This window comes from Kryptolebias marmoratus, linkage group LG9 (genome assembly GCF_001649575.2).
Source record: "Kryptolebias marmoratus isolate JLee-2015 linkage group LG9, ASM164957v2, whole genome shotgun sequence".
Lineage (NCBI taxonomy): Eukaryota > Metazoa > Chordata > Actinopteri > Cyprinodontiformes > Rivulidae > Kryptolebias > Kryptolebias marmoratus.
The window spans coordinates 27,406,261-27,425,482 of NC_051438.1; the positions used below are offsets into that span (position 1 = coordinate 27,406,261).

Below are 19,222 nucleotides of genomic sequence, written 5' to 3' on the forward strand. Positions count from 1 at the left end.
CCCCTCACTCCTGACCCCGTTTCTTCATAAGTAACTTTGTCCAAACCTCAGTTTATTCCCAGTTTAGTTTTTAACAACTGAGATGAGATGTTTTCCTGGCGTGTTTCAGTTCGAACACGAGGGTCAGCCAGACTTCTTCCACGGAGGAAGTTGGGAGTGTGTGTGTTTGTGTGTTTTGATCACGTTGAGGGAAACCACTGTGCCCCCTCGCCCCTCGCCGCCACCACCTCCCCCGCGCTGCACTCGCCGGATCGCAGGGGTCCGTGCGACAGCTGTGTTTCTGCCTCCCTGGGTGCTCCCGCCGCCTCGGGAACGTGGCGGGAGCACTGCTCGGAAGCGTGATTTACTGTCCGCAGAGGGCCAGACGTGACCCCGAGGGAGACAACAAACTCCCCAACCCCGTCCGACTCTCAGAGCCTCCAAACGGCGAACTGATGGATTTCTCCTCGTTTTATTGTTTTTGTTTGGCTGCTGAAAGTAAATAAGAGTTTAGGTGAAATTCAAGACAAACTCTTAGGCAACTTAAAGAACACGTTTGGATATTTTTCAACTCCAAACCACAGAAACCTAAACGTTCATGATCGTTTTCTGACTATATCTGCTGCTGTGCTGAAGGATGTTGTTGCTTGGTTTTAATGGTTTGGTAGCTTCAATACTTCAGGTGAAATGAGTCAAAAATATATATTTTAATACCAGTGAACACAAGAGTCTCAAATGTTTTATTAGAATGAGAGTTGAAGATTAATTGTTGATTACTCGATAAAACTAAAAGCAAACAGGGACTCACTCCTCTTCTGTGGGAGGAATGTCCAAAAATAAAATAAAAAAGTCAAATTTGCAAAAACTAAATCAACATCAAAGTTGAGCCAAGAAGCCTCCATCTTTCTTTGCAGAGTTTGTTTTTTTTTAAATTGTAAATATTTCTTGGTTTTACTCCCTTTTGACCAATATTTGCACAACAATTTATGGTAGATTGACAAATTTTTCATTTGTCAATCTGCCATAAATTGTTGTGCAAATATTGGTCAAAAGGGAGTAAAACCAAGAAATATTTACAATTTAAATGTTTGTTTGTTTTTACTCGGGTTGCACAAAATATCGATATCGTCACAGACTCATACTGGATGTCAGTAATTTATTTGGCAATCAGAAGGATGTCCACTATCCTAAATGCCTGCAGCTGATCCAGAAGAACGCAGCTGAAATGCTAAAGCTAACTGCTAAAGTGGCTTAACACTGTGCAGCCCTAATTTTTGCACATATTCCAGTATTTATTTTAAAGCTGCGGTGTCCAATCGTAGCCCCCGAGGGCCTCTAACCTGCATGTTTTATTTGTTTTCCTGCTCCGACACGCCTGATTCGATGGTTGAATTTCCTCTTCCGCGTGTCCTCGAGTTCTGCAGGAGCCTTTGAATCCCCTGCCCGTTTGGATCCTGTGTGCTGAAGCAGAAAAAACATCTAAAACCTGCAGGATGGTGGCCCACAACCACCAGGAATCACTTTCACCTCCTAAAGTTGGCGTCATGCTTACGATAATTATTAAACAGACACAAATATTACAGCCGTGTGCAGAGATTTAATGTTGTGCAGCCAAAAACAGTGTGTAACGTTTAAACTGATTAGTTGAAAGAAATGATAAATTATATCTAAGATTATGCTTTCATTTAGTTAAAAGCATGTGCCATTAAGGTGCCATCTTATTGCAGTGATTAAAAAACAAAAAAAACTTTGGATTTAGGGCGGTTCTTTGTTTCCGTCACATTGGAAGCCTTCAGTTTGCAGCAGTTTGCAGTTTGTGCCACTAGATGTCACTGTTCTGAGCAGTCCTGGTTTTAAAGAGAAGATCCTGGAAGACTCCACTCCATTTCCACCCCACCGACACAAAATAAACTGTGTTCCAAAAGGAACAAAAGCCGAAGAGGCTCAGAAAAACAAGTTGGATCTGCAGTCGTTTCCTTTGTGCTGCTCAGGTAACAATGAGCCATTTGGGGGGGAAGCGTTCGCATTTCCTGAAAAATAAAAACGAAGGGGACATATCACAGTGACTGCAACATGCTCGGGTCACGCAAAAGATCCCCACAACGCACAGCTGCAGAGAAGCACCAGAGGTTTCTAAATTTAATGCATACGAGACGCAGGTTTGGGTTTGGGTTTCACTTCCTGCCTTTAACACAACACCAGCCTGCTTACAGATCAGACGAGACGGCTGCGCGGTTCTCTCCTTCAGTGTGTATTTTCTCTTTGTGCGTGGAAGAATGGATGGAAATCTTGATGTCATCGGGGAAGCTTGTGTTTGTCCTGAGCCCCAGGAACGGCTTCTTGATGACAGATGTGTTAAATAATTTGATCACGGCTCGCAAGAGCATCTGTCTGTATCTCTTTAAGCCTCAGATCGTTAAGAAAATCTGTGTTTTACTGGTGTGCACCGACCAGAGGACACCCAGATCCCTTAACTACTTACCTTACCAGCTAGCATAGTGTTGATTTATTTTAAAAAAAAGCACAAAATACTCAAAAGTCAGACTTTATTATGGATTTAAATTCTGAGTTTTCCTCACAAAATGTTTGATGAATGATTACAGCGACATGAAACACAAGACACGAGGGTCTGAACTTCTTCATTTAACAAAAAAAAAGAAGTTAAACATGTGTCAACTTCAGTTTTGACTAATAGTTTAAGTATATTAATTATATACAGCTCTGCAGCACTGCTAATTTCTCTGAAATCAGCATTTTATTCCTGTGTCTGAATTTCTACTTGATTCAGTGATCGCCTGAACCAGATCTTAACAACCCGAGTTTATAACAGCCCCATCTTAGTCGTTATCATAAAACAGGTGCTTTTTACTAAAACCAGAAAGAGTCCATCAAAAACTGATTAGCGGTGCAGAGATTTTAGTCGTCCAGTTAAATTATTTGATTGCTTCACATCTTATTTCTGCAGAGCACAGATTTCTTTCTCACAAGCCTGAAAACAAGGACCTCTAGTGGCCGAATGTTTGGCTGCAGGGACACTCAGTCTTCAGGACGGTTCATTCAGAAACGGTTCAACATGGAAGAAACCTTCAGAACTTGTCTCTGGATCTGGATCTGTTCCCTTTGTCGTGGTTTCAGGACGGCTGACTTGTCTCTGAGGACATCAGGACGTCACAGCAGAGACAAATGAGCGGCGTGCGCGCCAATAACTCGATTCTTTCTGACAGCGTGTCTGTTGAGTTCGGCGTCCTGAAAGGGCCTCGTGTCAGAAGAACCCGGCTGAGGACCCAGAGCCATCATTATTAGAATCCCTCGTTTTATCGCTCGTCAGCGTTTAATCTGCAGCTCTTTGGCTGCTTGTTTCAGGGAAATGTAGCTGAAACGGTATTCAGAAGAAAAGACAGAGTGGGCTTGTGTTTGTGCATTTAGGTTCACTTGTGCAAAAGTCTTGAGTCGTCCCTAATTTGTTACGTTTTTAATCCAAGAAGCCGGATTTTTAAAATGATTTTAACACCAAGAAGATGATTCTCGAGCAGCAAACTGTTGATCTTTCCTGTTCCTTAAGACTTCCAGGAACTGTTCTTCTGATGTAGAGACTAGTTTCTCCTCAGTTTAAAAGAACATGCATATTATGCTGTCATGCATGTGCAAAAACAGGACAACAAATGAGTGAAAGCATCCAAAATCTCACCAAAAAAAAAAGACGAACTGTTGATCAAGAACATTTAAAAGTATTATAAAAAGGTTTGGCTGCTAGTTTAAAACCAAGGCACAGATCTGTGTTTTTTAGTTCCTTTTTTAACTTTATGTTGAGCATAATTTGCAAGAAAACCGTTCCTGAAACAGCTTTCTTAAAGACAAATAAAATGAGAAGAAATAAAGTTTTGAAAGCAAACAGCATCATCTGTGAAAGATGGAGGCTTATTGGTGACATGAGCATTTATGTCTCTGTGATTAGCATCGACATGAGAGGAAACAAACGCAACAAAAGTGTCTGTAAACATTAATTTGACTCACAGTCCGGTTGAAGAACGAGCCAAAATGCAAATGCAACCCAGGAGAGTTTAAAGATTAAAACAAATCAAATGAAATTACAGCATCAGTCTGATCATCTAAGCACATCTGAGCTCATTATTTTTTTCTCCCGAAGCCGTAATTAAAGACAGAAACTAAGAGCAACTGAAGATCTCTGCAGAAAGAGCTGCAGATCCTCAACACCTCTTACTGTTAAACACTAAAATATGCACACAGTCTGTTTAAAAGAAGATATTTTACTGAAACAGAATGGACATGTATGTCACCAACAGTGGAGCTGGATGATTTTATTAACAGCAAACCGACCTTTTATCCCTCATTCACCTCATTCTGCAGCAGCTTTCTTCAAATAAACACACATCTAGCACAGGAATACAGAAGTATAAATATAAAAAAGGTGCTTATTTTGGAATAACAATGAAGATTTTTGTGTGAAATTCTGGTAACAGGAAGAACGAAGGATTCAGTCTGATGTTAGTAGAAATTTGCCACTTTAAGAAAAAAAATGAAACGATTACGAAGCGGGCAGATGAAGACTCGGGTCTGATGGCGGTCGCATTTAAAACCACCACGCAATAAAAAGTAATAATAATAATCAGATCTCAGCAAAGATTAAGAGGTGCAGCGTGGACGTCATTACTTTCTGAGACTTTTATTAAAGAGACAATACACATAAAATAACAACGGGAGCATTACCCGCAAGAAATACGAGGAATCTTAAAAGGAGTGGATGTTTCTGCTTCACCCGGGATCATTTACAGACTTCCTCTGATGGAACCGCAAGTTTCTCTAAATATTTCATCGACACTGTTTCCAAACCACCAGGAATGACGTAAAGCAGCCGCTTGGAATGAGTCCCTGTAGGTGTAGTTTGCGGCGTTGGGAACCGTCTCGTTGTCTCAGCGAGCCGCTCAGACTCTGGGCGTCTCTCTGTCGTCCCACTGGCCTCGGTGCGAGCAGATGACTCACATCCACAGTCTAAACACTGCAAACTGTGTGTGTGTGTGTGTGCCACATCCTGATGCACTGTTTACAAACCTCTGTAAACAGGGGAAGCCCATTGGAAGAAAAAAGGGGGGCAGTAAAATTGATTCTGCGGAATCGGAAACACAAAGTTTCGCCTTTTGTCAGCCAAAAGGTTCGTGGTGAGCCGATTGTTCGACTGCAAAGATATTCACTGTCCACTTTTTTTCTGCTCAGATTAGATAACCCAAAAATATTTGCTTCTTGAGGGTTTTTAATTCAGCAGAAACAGGAAATGAGTGCTGCAGAAGAAGCGTGGAAGAAAACCAGCAGCAGAAACGGGCCGAGTTTTGTGTGTTTGACATCAATTCTGCAGCGGGAGACTAAATGGGCCAAACAGGGCTAAATGCTTGCTGATGTTTACAGCAGAAGCCTTGCCTTATAAAGTGCTTTTTCCAGCTCGTTTGTCCTTTTAAAGACACGGCAGGAATTTCAGGACGGGCCACATAAATATCTGTCGGATCAGAATGTGAAGTTTATTTGAGGCCCCTGTTTATAAAATCCGGAAATGTGCTGCTTGTACTCCTTAACCCCCGCACTTACCTTTATCCAGTGACAGCTGCGTGTGTGTGTGTGTGTCCTCCACACTTTTCCCTGGCGTTCAGAGAGCACGAGGGTCGTCTCTGTGCCTCGGCTCCGGGACCAGATGTTGGGTGTTTTTAAATACAGGTGCAGAGAAAACGTTCCTGTGGCTCCGTAACAACGTAATGGCCAAAGTATTTCTCGGTCCCAGCCTCGGGAGCGTCGGCTCAGCCTAAAGCACAGGTGTAAAACTCAAGGCCCGCGGGCCAGATCCGGCCCTCTGTAACGTTTCATCCGGCCCTCCGGTCTGGTTCAGATCGAGTCTCTGATTCTTATTTTGCTTTAAAAAACTGAAGTTTTCTCTGACAGTGACTTAGAAGCCAACAATATATAGTTTTAATTTCTGTCTGATCAGGTTTTTGTCTGTTTTAATGTTAAAAACTTCATTTAAAAGCTGAGTGAGGCGTAAGAAATGACAGCTAATGATGAGCTTTTTGAAGTTTGATCTATTTGTCTGTGTTCATTAAAGTCTGTTTGCTCTAAATTCTGTATAATCTGTAACTGGGAAAAGGTCATTGATATTTCTATATGAATGATTTGACATAATACATCTAAAACTAATTAATTTATGTAAATTTTAATAAATATTGATCGTGGACCAAATTTTTCACTTTGGATCACTGGGTTTGACACCCCTGCTCTAAAGGTTTCCTCTGAAACGCAGAGACTTCTTCTGTTCTTCGCAGCACCTTTTTCTCTTCTATGACTTCAAACATTAAAAAAAGTTTTCTTTTCGAAAGCTTGGGTTAGTTGTTGACTTTAAAGGCTCTTTAAGCCGGGCGTTAGATGCCTCCTGGTCGCCTCGGTAACAGACCCGTAAAGGTTGACATGTGAAAAGGTCATGTGATCTGCAGGGGTTAGACAATGAAACTGAAACACCGGTCATGTTAGTGTGGGAGGTTTCATGGCTGAACTGGACCAGCCTGATCTTCATTAATTGCACATTGCACCAGTAAGAGCAGAGCGTGAAGGTTCAATCAGCAGGATAAGAGCTCAGTTTGGATCCAAATATTGCAATGCACTCAACATTATGGGTGACATACCATGGTGCACATCTTTGTGATGTATCCAGGGTAATGTCAGCATGCCACCAAGAAGGACAAACCACATCCAACAGGATGAACTGTGGACGTCTGAAAGGGATGTTCCAGGTGTTTTATTGTCTAACCCCTGTAGTAATGACACACAGTCCGTGTGACTGCCTGGCTGCAGGATTTAAAAGCCTAAACAACAAGAAGCACGTTTTACCGTGAAGAAGATCGGTTATGACTCACAGCAAGTTTGCATTTAGTAAAACAAAACGGTTAACCAGAAAGAGGATTGCTAAACAGAGTTATTTTAAAACAATATGAAGGAAAATGCCTCGTTTGATTCCACGATGCTCGATTTTTTATTTTGTTTTCTGAAAGCTCACATTCACGCCGGACATGAAAAGTTCGAGGAGCTTTAAAACCGACTGGTCTTCGTTGCCCTGCTGCAAAACTGTGTGGTGAAAGTGCTTTAAATGAACTTTAGGAGTGAACGAGAGCCTGCATGGTGGCTTTTACTTAAGTAGCTGTTTTTATTTTCTGATCGACTGGCGATCTGACCAGAGTTTGTCCTGATTTAATCGCCCCTGAAGCCTAGAAGTAGTAACCTTCAAGCTTTTACTAACTGTATCGCCTTCTTTAAGCAGTGGTTTTGGGTTATCTAGTCTTTGAAAGCAGTCTTGTTTAAAATGCATTTATTTTTTCCTGTTTTTTATCTTTATTTTGACGCCTCAGGTGGCCTTTCTTCCACAGACGTGTGTTTTTCTCTGCTTCACGTTTAGCCAGCAGCTCCGTCATTCTTTTGATAACAACCATAATTCTTCGAACGAAGCATCTAAAACTCTTCATTTGAAACTTCTGCAGAATTTGCCTTTAATGCTGTAATTTTACCAGTAGATTTCTCAGTTTGCTCCTTTGTGCCGAGGATGCAGCCTCTTTGGAGAGGATTAGTTGGGAAGATCTGTTATAGATGCACGTAATTAAGAACATGTCTGCTCCGTGACAAAACAAATAATCATTCTCTGTGTTCCTCCGGCGAGTCCTTCCCTCCCTTCCACACATAGTTTGGGTCTTGATGATGTTTTGCAAATGTGCATTCTTGTTCAATTGAGAGGCCCCCTTCCTCTTCCAATCCCCAGTTGATTACTGGCGAGTTTGAAACATTCTGGAAAGCAGGCGTTCAGGAAAAAGGAACGAAATGGGAATATGAGTCCACATAAGGTTCGTATTAAACTGTGTTGTGTTGCTCCTTTTATTTTTTTATTTTTTTTTCCCCCCTCTTCCCTTCCCGTCGGATGTTTTCATAACAAAACCAAATGTGTGCTCGGAGTCAGCCAAGAGCAGTTAGGAGAGAGTGAATCCCTAAAGCAGAATATTAAAGTTACATTGTTGAATCAGGTTTCCACCGCCCTGCAGGCATCCAGATCAGACGATAACTCTCGATAACCTCAGGTGATTCTCGATAAAACATCTGAGCAGCTTTTGTCAGAGGTTTCTGTGTTGCCATCATATTGACTGGAAGCTTTAGATTAGCTGTGACTCTGTGCTTTTATTACATTTTAGACTCGTTGCATCTGCAGGTTTCCAAATGGTCCAAAGATCGTCTCAAACGTTTCTGCTGTAGCGCAGCATCTTCGTTTTTGCGGAGCTTCCTAAGGCTTTGCTTTTGTTTTGAACATATTATTAAAGGGAAACGTGGACTTCCCCCTTTCATCCATCAATCCACTTTATTGAAACTTTCAAAGATGACAAAAGAAAACAATAATGTAATTTATGTTCAGCCTGTGAAACTGTGTAGTTTCTTTTTAGATGTTTCAGAGTGGAAACAAAAATATCCTCAGGGGGATCTTCAGCTGCAGAGAGTGTCTTTTAACTTTCCAAACACGATAAAAAAAAGGCAGCGGTTTGTTTTCCCTCCTCCATTATCCTCTCCGACTTTAAGCAGGCTGAGGCCCTGCAGCTTTACAGAGCAGGCAGCTGAGGGTTTGGGGTTAGAGCTCCCGCTTCGCCCCAGCCTTCTTCCACATCCTGTCCCTTCTTGCCTGTTCCTTTCCACTCGAACCAGATGTTTGTGCAGGCAGGCCACAGATGAGGCTGAGCTAAAAGCTGCATCCAGGTGGAAGGATGGGACGTTTAAACCTCTGGGGAGCGGTGGGTGGTGCGGTTTTGGAGAGGAGAAGGGCAGGAACACATTGATCCCAGCTTGGCATGAAGACAAATCTGCCTGCATTAATTGTGTTTCTCCTTCTTTTCTTCCTCTCTCTCCGTCTGCCGCTCCCTCGCGTCGTCAGACAGGCCCTGGAAAATATAAACAGGATGCAGTCTTGTCTGATCGTAAATCCCCTCTCGTCTGCTCTCTGGCCCCTGGCCCTGAACCACGGCCGTTCCCCTGCAGCCCTCGCCTCTTCATCTCCCACAAAGACCCCCACCCAGGCCCTCTGCAGAGAGCAGCAAGCCAGGAGTTTGTGCATTTCTGTCTTCACATTTTCATTCTAATATATATATAGCTTTTGGAGTTAAAAACATGCTTGTGGGCTGGTTTTGTAATTTGGATCATCTTCAACCTGCAGAAACTCCTGCACAACTTTGGGTTTTTGGCAACTTATCAATTGTGCATGTTTTAGGGAATGTAACTTGAACCAAACTTTGTGAAAAAGAACACTAGGACATTTTTTTTTGCAGAGAATCTGTTTCCTCTGTGACACGGACAACAACTGCAGCCGCTGAAACCAAACGCCACAAGACTTCCTTACTGATTGTGGAAAAAATCCTCAGTGAAAAGGAAACTCCGTCCATAGTTCCCCCCAAAAACAAGACCACAGCTGCTTTAAACCCTTAAGACAAAATCCTGAGCGTAGAACCTCTCAGACCTGAGAGGAACTAAATATTTTAACAGGTTTCCTTTAAGCCAGAGTCAAAATGCTGAGGATGGTAACGGTTCCACGGCTTCTTGGTCGCGGTGCAGAGTGTAGAAATGGTTCTGACGATGTTTTCAGCCACTTTTATCCTTCGCAATAGAAGTCCAAATGGACTTTTTAATTTGCTTCACCTTTTCCGAATATGGAAACTTACTTTGACATCACTTCGCTTGATTCTCTGGTTCGTCCTAAAAGTTTAAAAGCAAAGCAACCAGACTTCACATCCAGGGAAGCTTTAAACTTTTAGGATTTGCCATATCCTGGATAACTGAGAATCTACAACAATATACTCTCCTGGTTAGGTAGTATTTCTTCTTCCTGCTGGTGTGGCTCTTATCATAGAAGCTGAAACGCTTCCAGCCTCTTGCTTTCAGAGCAGAAGGACCTGTTTATTCGTCCCGGTCAGCCTTGTTTTCCCTCAGAACCTTCTGCACTTCTGCACTTTCGCCTTTTGCTCCTCAATGTGACAGCATTACCATAAAATCATATTTGATTTTTGAGTCAATTCAGAATGGTTCATGTCTGCATCACAATGCATTGAAATATAGATTATAGTATCCAATAGAAAGTCTTTATTGTCATTCTGTAATTAAAACTATGGAATTGGTTGCAAACCAGTGATGCATGTCCAATAAAAATACAAACAAGGCTTAAAACAGATAAGTAACAAGAATATGCATCCTTTTTTACTTCCAAGTTTTCATCTTTGTTACATTTTCTCTGTAAAATGTATTTCTTTGTTTCTGAAAACAGCAGAAAGAATTTTGTTGTTCATGCACCCGGTTTATGCCTGAAGCTTTGCATGATTTTTATTTGAAAACAGTAAAATTAAGAAACTGTACCTTGAACTCGTCGGCCTTCACTCAGGCCCACGACAGATTAATCTGGACTGACCCTTTTTGCAAACAGAATCGAGTGTTTATCCCTGACTCATCAGGACTTGTTTTGTCACATTCATGCTGAAGGCATTCAGACTTTACAGTAAGTGATTCAGGTATGCTTCCTTTCATCGTTCTTTTTCTTCTCGACAATACAGACCTGAAAATTTCCATCACCAAAAAGGGAATTAGTGAGACATCTAAAATTGCTAGGTGTGTATCTCTGCAGCATGTACAAGCCTGAATATTTGAAATAAAGATGGTCCGAGCACCTCGTGAAAACTGGCGCGGTATAAGGGCATAAGTTATAGATCCCTTCTACGCTGCAGCGTGGTTCATTTTACGTTTTTCACGTCTGCAAAGTTTCTAAACTTTCAACCAGGTGAGTTTCTTCTGTCTGTAACAGCTGTAAACCTTTTCTGCACAGGTCTGCATGCACTGAGGCGAGCACTGGGAGCTTCCAACCAAGCGTCAGATCAGCAGCTGATGGGGACTGTAATCATCACTCTGCAGGACCTGCAATGGGCCATGACGGCTGTGAAACCCAGTGCCATGAGAGAGGTTGCGATTGACGTCCCCAAGGTACAGTAACCGCCGCTGTTACAGTTGTTGTTACAAACCTGTTCAGTAATTCGATTGCAGGCGACCAGGTCTGACTCTTCTGTTTACGGTTGGTGGTAAGTTGCGTACCCCGAAACGTTTTATGGTTGGTTGTCGGTTACTGGTGTTGGATGCAGGTGAACACAGAAACCACCTCACACTGAGGGCTGTCAGATGTGACAGCATGGCTGCTGATGATGAACTACATTATTATTTTGACACTAAAACAGATCATTTGAGTCACAATTTTTGACGTAATATAATCAGACCCTCCAGGATCTCGCAATGTTGCGATCGCAACTTTCCCGCAACTTTAACCCAATATTTATTGTTTCTAAAGTGATTCTCCACCGTTTCTGCAGTCTAGTGTCTTCTTTGTGGGTTTGTGTAGCGTGGAATACAAAATAACCCCAAATAACTCAGGAAGAAGACACGTGACGTCACTTCCTGTTAACATCAGAAAGCCGGGAGCGTGCAGGAGCAGCGACCGAAGCCAAAATGTGCGCTAATGCTTCACATTTGCCCACAAAGATTTCAGCAAACCAGTTTCCTCCCCAGCTGCAGCTGTTTTGCACGTCCTGCAGTGTAATCATGGAACATAAACGCATCGACAAACACTTTGTGTCTGCAAAACATGTGAGGAGAGCTGCAGACCAGGGACAATCCAGAAATGCTCATGAATGTCAGTTTAGAAGCTATCAAAGTTCTCAAATAAAGCACCTTTTGAGAATGTCAATGTTTGTTGGGAATTATCTTACAAAACTAGGAAGGATTTTTGGTTTATATATTAAAAGTTATGGTTGTTTATTGATTTTAGTAAAAAAAAAATTGCAACTTTTAGGAAAATGCCCCGCGACATCCTGGAGGGATTAGTGCCTTCACAGAGCTCAGTACGCGAAACACTTTCCAGACTGTTGTCCTCTGATGGACTTCCAGTGACCACAGCAGGTCCAGAAACAACCAGAGCAAACATTAAACCAAAGAGAAACTCACCCAACTGTGTTTAATCATCTTTGATTCGTAAAAATCCGACAAAACATGCATTTTTATTGAGAAGAATTCTGATCAACAGTCCATTCAAACCTTTAGCTCTGTCTCTAGAATATCCCCAACGATGGTTCATTAAATATTTTGAATCATCTCACAGCTGAGCAGACTTATTTCCCCCCACAGACGTCCACTCTGCTGCTTGTAGGAAGTCTTGCAGCTTGGCTCAGGACAGATCGTGTTCAGACGACCAAAAGTAAGCGAATAAAAGGTCCAGACCACCTCCCAGGAATGTCTAAGGCAGGGGTGTCCAATCCTGGTCCTGGAGGACCTCCATCCTGCAGGTTTTCCTTGTTCCTCTGCTCCAACACACCTGGTTTGAATCAATGGGTGATTAACAGGCTTCTGCAGAACATGAAGAGGTGATTTAACCTCTGAATCAGGTGTGTTGGAGCAGAGGAACAAGTAAAACATGCAGGATGGTGGCCCTGAGGACCAGGATTGGACACCCCTGGTCCAGGGGAAAACATTTTTAGTAGACCTTAAGGCACTTCAGACCTGTGTTTATTGCTATCTGATCACTTAACAATAGGTCTATTTGTCTTTGTTTTGTTTTTCTTACATTTTTATCCTTTATACACAAAACGGCAATGCCAGAAACACAACTTTTTAGTCGTAGTATATATAATTTCAATATGAACTTAGTGCTTCCTGAATAAATGAGATCCAAATGACAACATCTGCAGACTCGGTTGAAGAACAGGGTTGCCTGGTTTGTAGTGTTAATCTTATTGATACAGATTATGATGAAAGGGGTGTTTATCGTCAGCATCGTGTGTTTTTGTTGTGTCCAACTTCATGGTGGTCTTGGAAAGAAGTAGATTAGGTTAGATCATGCAGTATTCAGCTAATGTAAAAGCACAATTTAGAAATAATTTAAAAAAAAAAGTCTTCATGTATTACCACAAGAAAAGCCCATTTAGAGACGCAGTTTATTGTATATCTTTGTTTAAATCCCTTTGGATCACGGGGATTAAAAGATGGGATCAGGCTGAGGAAAAGTGGTTTTGACTCCATGACCATTTCGCCCTCCGCTGCGATGAAGATGAATCACTTTGTCTTAGCAGATGGAGGAGGGGGGGGGTGAGAGGACAGCGGTGAGACTCCAGGATGTTTTGGAGTTTGCATGTGCGAGACATAAGGGACAGGAAGAAGGCTAACATCATCTTCCACCGGTAATTGAAAGCAGATCTGGCCGCTGACGGTTCCTGCCAGCAGCTAAAAAAAGAGAAGGAGAGAAGAAGAAACATGCTTCCTGTCCCTTCACCTCACCCCGCCTCTCTCCCCCTGTTTTTCTTCCAGCTACACACTCCGAGCTCGCCCAGAGACATTCAGTCCTTGTGGCCTGTTCCTGGAAACAAGAGAGAAGCGAGTTTGGGTTTCTTTTTCTTTTTTTATTCGACTCCCTTTGCACAGCTCAGCTGAAAGGCCAGCCGCAGAGCCCCGGACATGATTATATCCACATGAGTGCAAACATTTGTTTCTAATCCATTTTATATAAGAAACTTCCAGTGGTGCCGGATAAATACGTGCCCAGAGTTTCTCTGAAACCTTTTCAGATTGTGTATCTAGAGAATTGAGATTTAAAGATTACGTGTCTCACTTTACAGTATATTTACATGTTAATGCATTCGAATTTGTTGCCTTTTTTTTACCCCTCGTGGCTCATTTTATCACATAGTCTAGCTTTAATATGTTTATTTCGCAACTCTGTAAGAACTCCATTAGTTCCTGCTTTTTTTTTGTCTCCCCTGTGTTATTTGTTTTTTTTTTGTCTGAAAAGTGCCCAACACCCGTCTTTAAAGCCCCATCAAAGAGCCCGAGCCTAAAAGGCCCCTCGTAAAGTTCAGAAAACAACAGTAAAAGATAATAACTGGGTTCTGTACGAGAAGGAAGGGAGGAAAAACGAGGTAAAAACAGCGCAGTGAGGTGTGAGTCAAAGCATTTCCTTCTAATTCTGCAAACACTATAATCGTGACAAAAAAGAATCAGTGACTTACTTTTCTGACTGATGACTTTTTGAGCTCACAGGTTTTTGTCGGAGAACGTTGTTTGTAAACTGAGGGAACGGAAATCTTAAAAAAGTTACGTTAAAGTTCATTTTCATGCTTCCTGCATGACGGCATTCATAAAAACCACCAAAAAGAATCAGTTTGCATCGTCTGTAAGCTTCATTCAAGCCACTTAAAAGGGACACACAAGAGAAATCTTCTGTTTTGTTGCCTTTCAACCTGGAATTAAATTAATATTCAGTTTAATTATAAGAAATTGACTTAAACAGAATACTTCAAACTGGTGTGTTAAGTGGCTGAAGCTTACTTTAGCGTTTCAGTTTGTTGTGCATTTTATAACCGGAGTGTTAATGTTCCTAAAAGTTGAGTTAATATTAACTCTTTGTGATCAAGCTGCAGATGAGAGAAATGTGATGTATTTGTTTTTTCTGTGTGCTAGTCTGAGCTAGTGTTAGAGGTTCAGCCTATCCTTAAAGTAAGTTCCTGCTGAGAACATGTAAAGGGAATGGAGAACAATTTAAAAAACCACCCTTGTTTGGTCAGCCATTAGCCTATTATGCCCCTTTTACACCAGCTCTAAAGGTCCTGGCTCCACTCTACTCGGCTCGCTTTGTGCGCGTTTACATCTGCATTTTTTCTAGGCCGGTTCCTGCTTCTTTGGTGCCTGCTCTGGAGTCGGGCCAGCCGGGCCGGCCCTGCTCCATGGGCGGAGCAAGCTTAGCTCCTGTTCACTCATTGGTCGTGGGTGTGGCCAGATGCAAGCATAAAGAGCGAACGGTAGGAATATAAACAACAGCGTTAGCTTACCCTGCGTTAGCTTACCCTGCTACATTACTGATTACTGTTAGATCAGGGGCGGCCAATCCTGGTCCTCAGGGCCACCATCCTGCATGTTTTCCTTGTTCCTCTGCTCCAACACACCTGATTCAGAGGTTAAATCACCTCTTCATGTTCTGTAGAAGCCTGTTAATCACCCATTGATTCAGATCAGGTGTGTTGGAGCAGAGGAACAAGGAAAACCTGCAGGATGGAGGCCCTGAGGACCAGGATTGGACACCGCTGTATTAGACAGACGTCACTTCAAGGTTGACTGGACTGTCCCTTTAAGCCTGATTTGTACCTGCCGCCGTTAGCCTCGCGGTTGTCGTTTCCCGACAAACCTGGCATCGCGGCGGGCGAGCAGACCGTGTCGCCTTGCCCCGAGTGCTCGTCCTGATTTCTGTAACTTCAAGTGGCTCTCTGTAAACAGGAAGAGCAGCGGGGGCAGAATCTGTGAACGGGTTTGTTTCCATAAACAATAAAAATAAAAAAAAGGTCCCGTCGTTGCTGATATTGGATAAACTTCAAGAACCGCTTGGAGGAGACGGAGCCTTCCAGTCACAGTTTGGTGTGACTCTTCTTCTTCTTCTTGTATTTTTATTTAGCGACGTCGAAAAGAAACCAGTTTGCTCCCAGATCAGATGTTCCCTGAGAGGTAATTTCCCAGTTTTCTGCAAAGAATTACTGCTGTTAACAGCTTAACAGCAGGCGAGGGTTATGAAAAGTCATGAACTCAGTTTAAAAACACGAATGACAAAATTGGCCAAAATGTGCTCGTAACCACTGACAAAACAACCTCGCTTCAAGGGCAATTTAGCTCCTTCCTCGTGAGGTCTGCTGCTGTCAGCAGCTCATCAGCTGCTTGAATTTCCTCACTTCTGGCTGAGATCTAAATATTATTGGGACTTTTTTTTTCTTCTAATACTTTCAAAACTTCCAGATCGCTTTGCCTGAACTCTTCCTGCTGATGGAAGTCGTCAACTTCACCTCTAACGTAAAAAAAAATGGTTTCTTTTAGAAAACATAGGTGACAGTAAATATATCGTGACTTAAACGCTAAATTTGTGCAAAAATAAAGTCGAGATTTTATATCAAAACAGATCTTTTTGGAGCTACTAAGTTTTTTTGTAAAATGCTATAAAACATTGTCTCTTCTAGGGTTTTTTTTTTCCTTTTCCAGTTGCCCCATTCATCTCTTTACTTGTGGTTATCTTGCACACTTGTCTCCTGTATTTCTCCCACTTTACGGTTCCTTTTATCCCAGTCCACTCATCCCTTCATTTAATTTATTCTGAGCCTTCAAAATGAGCACTTTGGTTGGCTCCGTCGCCTCCGTCTCCTCCCTTCGCTCCGTGCGTTTCTTTCTCTCTCTGCCTCGGCCATAAATTGTTCGGTATTTACAGTATGTGGCCAGATGCCAGGTTTCCATTAGGTGCTCCGTTCCCCGGACACGGCGCCGGTGGCCTGGGATGTGTTACCTCTGGATGAGAGAGGAGGAAGTCAAACAGAGGGGAGGGAACAGAGTTATTAGAACCGGTATTTAAGTCGGAGTGTGTGATAGGGGGATGGTGAGAGGGTCAGGTGAGGATAGAGGGAAACGGAGAAAGGTAGGGATGAGAAATAAAACAAAAAAAAGGAGGAAAGTTGAAATAAGAAGAGGTATGGAGAGCTTGAATAATGAGGCCTGGTTGGTATGAGTACAGTCCATTATTGGTTTTACAAAGCAGTAAAAAGTTTGGGGAAATATCTGAAACTTCCTTCTGTATACAGTTTACAGATTTTACAGTAACCAGACAACCTTTATGACTTCCTGGAAAACCTGATTCCTCCCTCTGTGCGTGAAGATTGTAATAAGAGAAAGCCAACTGGGGGNGGGGGGGGGGGGGGGGGGCAGGAAGGCAGTGATGCTGAGATACCAGAGATAACAAACCGGCGGACGGAGAGGATATGAGAGTAGATCAAAAAGGATATGAAAGAGAAGGAGAGAGACGGAGTGAGGGGAAAGATGAGGTGAACGTGGAGGAGGAAGGAGCTGAAAAGTAAAAAAAAGTGGGAAGGGAAGAAGTGAAGGAGACAGGAAGGGTAAAAAGAAACTTTAGATGGTTTTGGATGAGGGTCTCTCCTGGTTATCTGCTTTATCTCCTCCGGTTGTTCGCTGCCAGACTCTCCCTCCCTCCCTCCTTTCCTCCTTTCCTCCTTTCCTCCCTCCTTCCCTCCATCTGTCAGACAGACTCGCTCTGTTGTTCTTCGCTCCATCCAGAATCTCCCTGATCCAACACAAACCTCCCAGCTCCTCCAAATATGCTTTTAGATTTCTCCTCCATCCTCTCCAGCTGAATCCAGAGATTCTTTGCACTTCGCTTGTGCAGTCAGAAGGTTTCTGCAGGAGCAACAGGATCAGAATTTGCCCGTCTCTAGAAAAATGCAGATTAATTTTCTTCCTATTTTCACCAAAAGCGAAAGGGTGATAAACATATCAAGAAAATCTGTATGTTCCTTGGTTTGTCTGTCACAAAAACATCTCATAAACCAAAGGATAGATGCTATTAAAACTTTCAGAAAGTAAAGATTAGATATACATCTGCAGCTGTTTAACTTCTGGAGTCAATCCAATTCAATATGGCTGCCACAGCTAATTGATATTAGCCAACAAAACATGGTTATAACTCAGAGTATTTTACAGATATTGAGCCAACGTTTGGTGTGGTAGTAGCTGAGAGTAACTCACAACACATACCCCGAGCACTAACACATTTCACTTGATCTTGCGATATTGCATGAGTTTGTGTTTTGACCAAAACGGCTGAAGACCGTCTGCTCTCAGCATAAAATTATCTTATGGTTCCTTACTCTGGCATTAAAGGGTGATATGCATTCCTTCCTAGAATCTTATGCATGTGTAAGTTATTTACTGTGCTAAACATGGCACAAGTTAACTCCATTTCTTTGACAGAATTTGGTTTATTCTGCATTTGTGCAAGTTCTGCATCTAGTTTTTGTTGTTTTTTTTAGCTCCAGCCGCTTCTTTTCCTGGAGTTTTTATGTCTTAACTGCTTACTATATGTCAGCTTTGCACAAAAATGGCCACTTTTACAGAAACTGAGCTAAAATTTGGTGCGATAGTAGCCCAGATTCATCCCCTACACATACTCCAAGCTCCAACGTATCGAACAACATCTGTGTTTCAAACTCTGGCATGTGAGGCACTGTGCAAAATGCATTTCTTCAAGGAATGATATTCTTATTTTTTTTTTACCAAAAGTTTTGCCTTCTGGTCAAAATTATATCTGAATTGTATCTCAGGTATCTAAAAATGTGTAATAATTGTAACAATCTTCATTTAGAAACACAGAATACTTGTTTTTGTGTAAAACTGCTCAGAAAAAGCAGGTTTTAGCCGAACCCAAATGATCCCAGCACATTCAGCTTCATGACACTTCAACGATTTAAACATGTTTCTTTGCAAAACCCTTCCAGAATTTGTGAATAATACATCTCTAACTTGTCTAGCTTGCAGACATACATTTCTTTGCAATGTTGTGCTTGCAAAAGTGTGTATTTTTATGCTTGGACTCATTTTGCTCCGTGCATCTGTCTGAACACCTCATCTGACGTCTTGGTTCAAATGCTAAACGTTAAAATGTCTCCGCCAGCATTTGAAAGCTTCCCTGGTGTCTCCTCCCTCCAGGTGCTCTGGTCAGATGTTGGTGGCATGGCGGAGGTGAAGCTGAAGCTGAAGCAGGCCGTGGAGTGGCCTCTGAGGCACCCCGAGGCCTTCACCCGGATGGGCATCCAGCCCCCGAAAGGAGTCCTCCTCTATGGGCCCCCAGGCTGCTCCAAAACCATGATAGCCAAGGCTCTGGCTAATGAAAGCGGGCTCAACTTTCTGGCTATTAAAGTAGGTGTTCATCGCTGAATTACTTACCGATAATGGTGCCAAAATGTGCGTTTTTTTTTTTAATAGCATGCATAAAAGTGAAACAAAAAGGATTGTAATTCTCATATTTTATATTAATTTCCTGGCTGAACTTTTTTTTCAGAAATGTGACTCACTTATTAGTTTAAAATTTGATGATTCAGCTCACACTCTCAGCTTGTGTTCCCACCGTAACTACATACTTCAGCCAATAAGCAATCCCTCCAAGATTTCACGGTGGGTTTTTTTTTTAACTAAAATCAATAAACAACCATAACTTTTAATATATAAACCAAAAATCCTTCCTAGTTTTGTAAGATAATTCCCAACAAACATTGACATTCTCAAAAGGTGCTTTATTTGAGAACTTTGATAGCTTCTAAACTGA

The 19,222-nt window shown here is 42.2% G+C and overlaps 1 protein-coding gene across 2 annotated transcripts in view; it reads left to right on the forward strand.

The window, feature by feature from the left end:
* spata5 (spermatogenesis associated 5) overlaps nt 1-19,222 on the forward strand; it is a 116,936-nt gene that overhangs the window by 7,960 nt on the left and 89,754 nt on the right. For both annotated transcript variants that reach the window (XM_037977310.1, XM_017417402.2), the window contains exons 11-12: nt 10,868-11,022; nt 18,607-18,816. In XM_037977310.1, the coding sequence (XP_037833238.1) occupies nt 10,868-11,022; nt 18,607-18,816 (365 nt within the window). The remainder of the gene's footprint in view (nt 1-10,867; nt 11,023-18,606; nt 18,817-19,222) is intronic.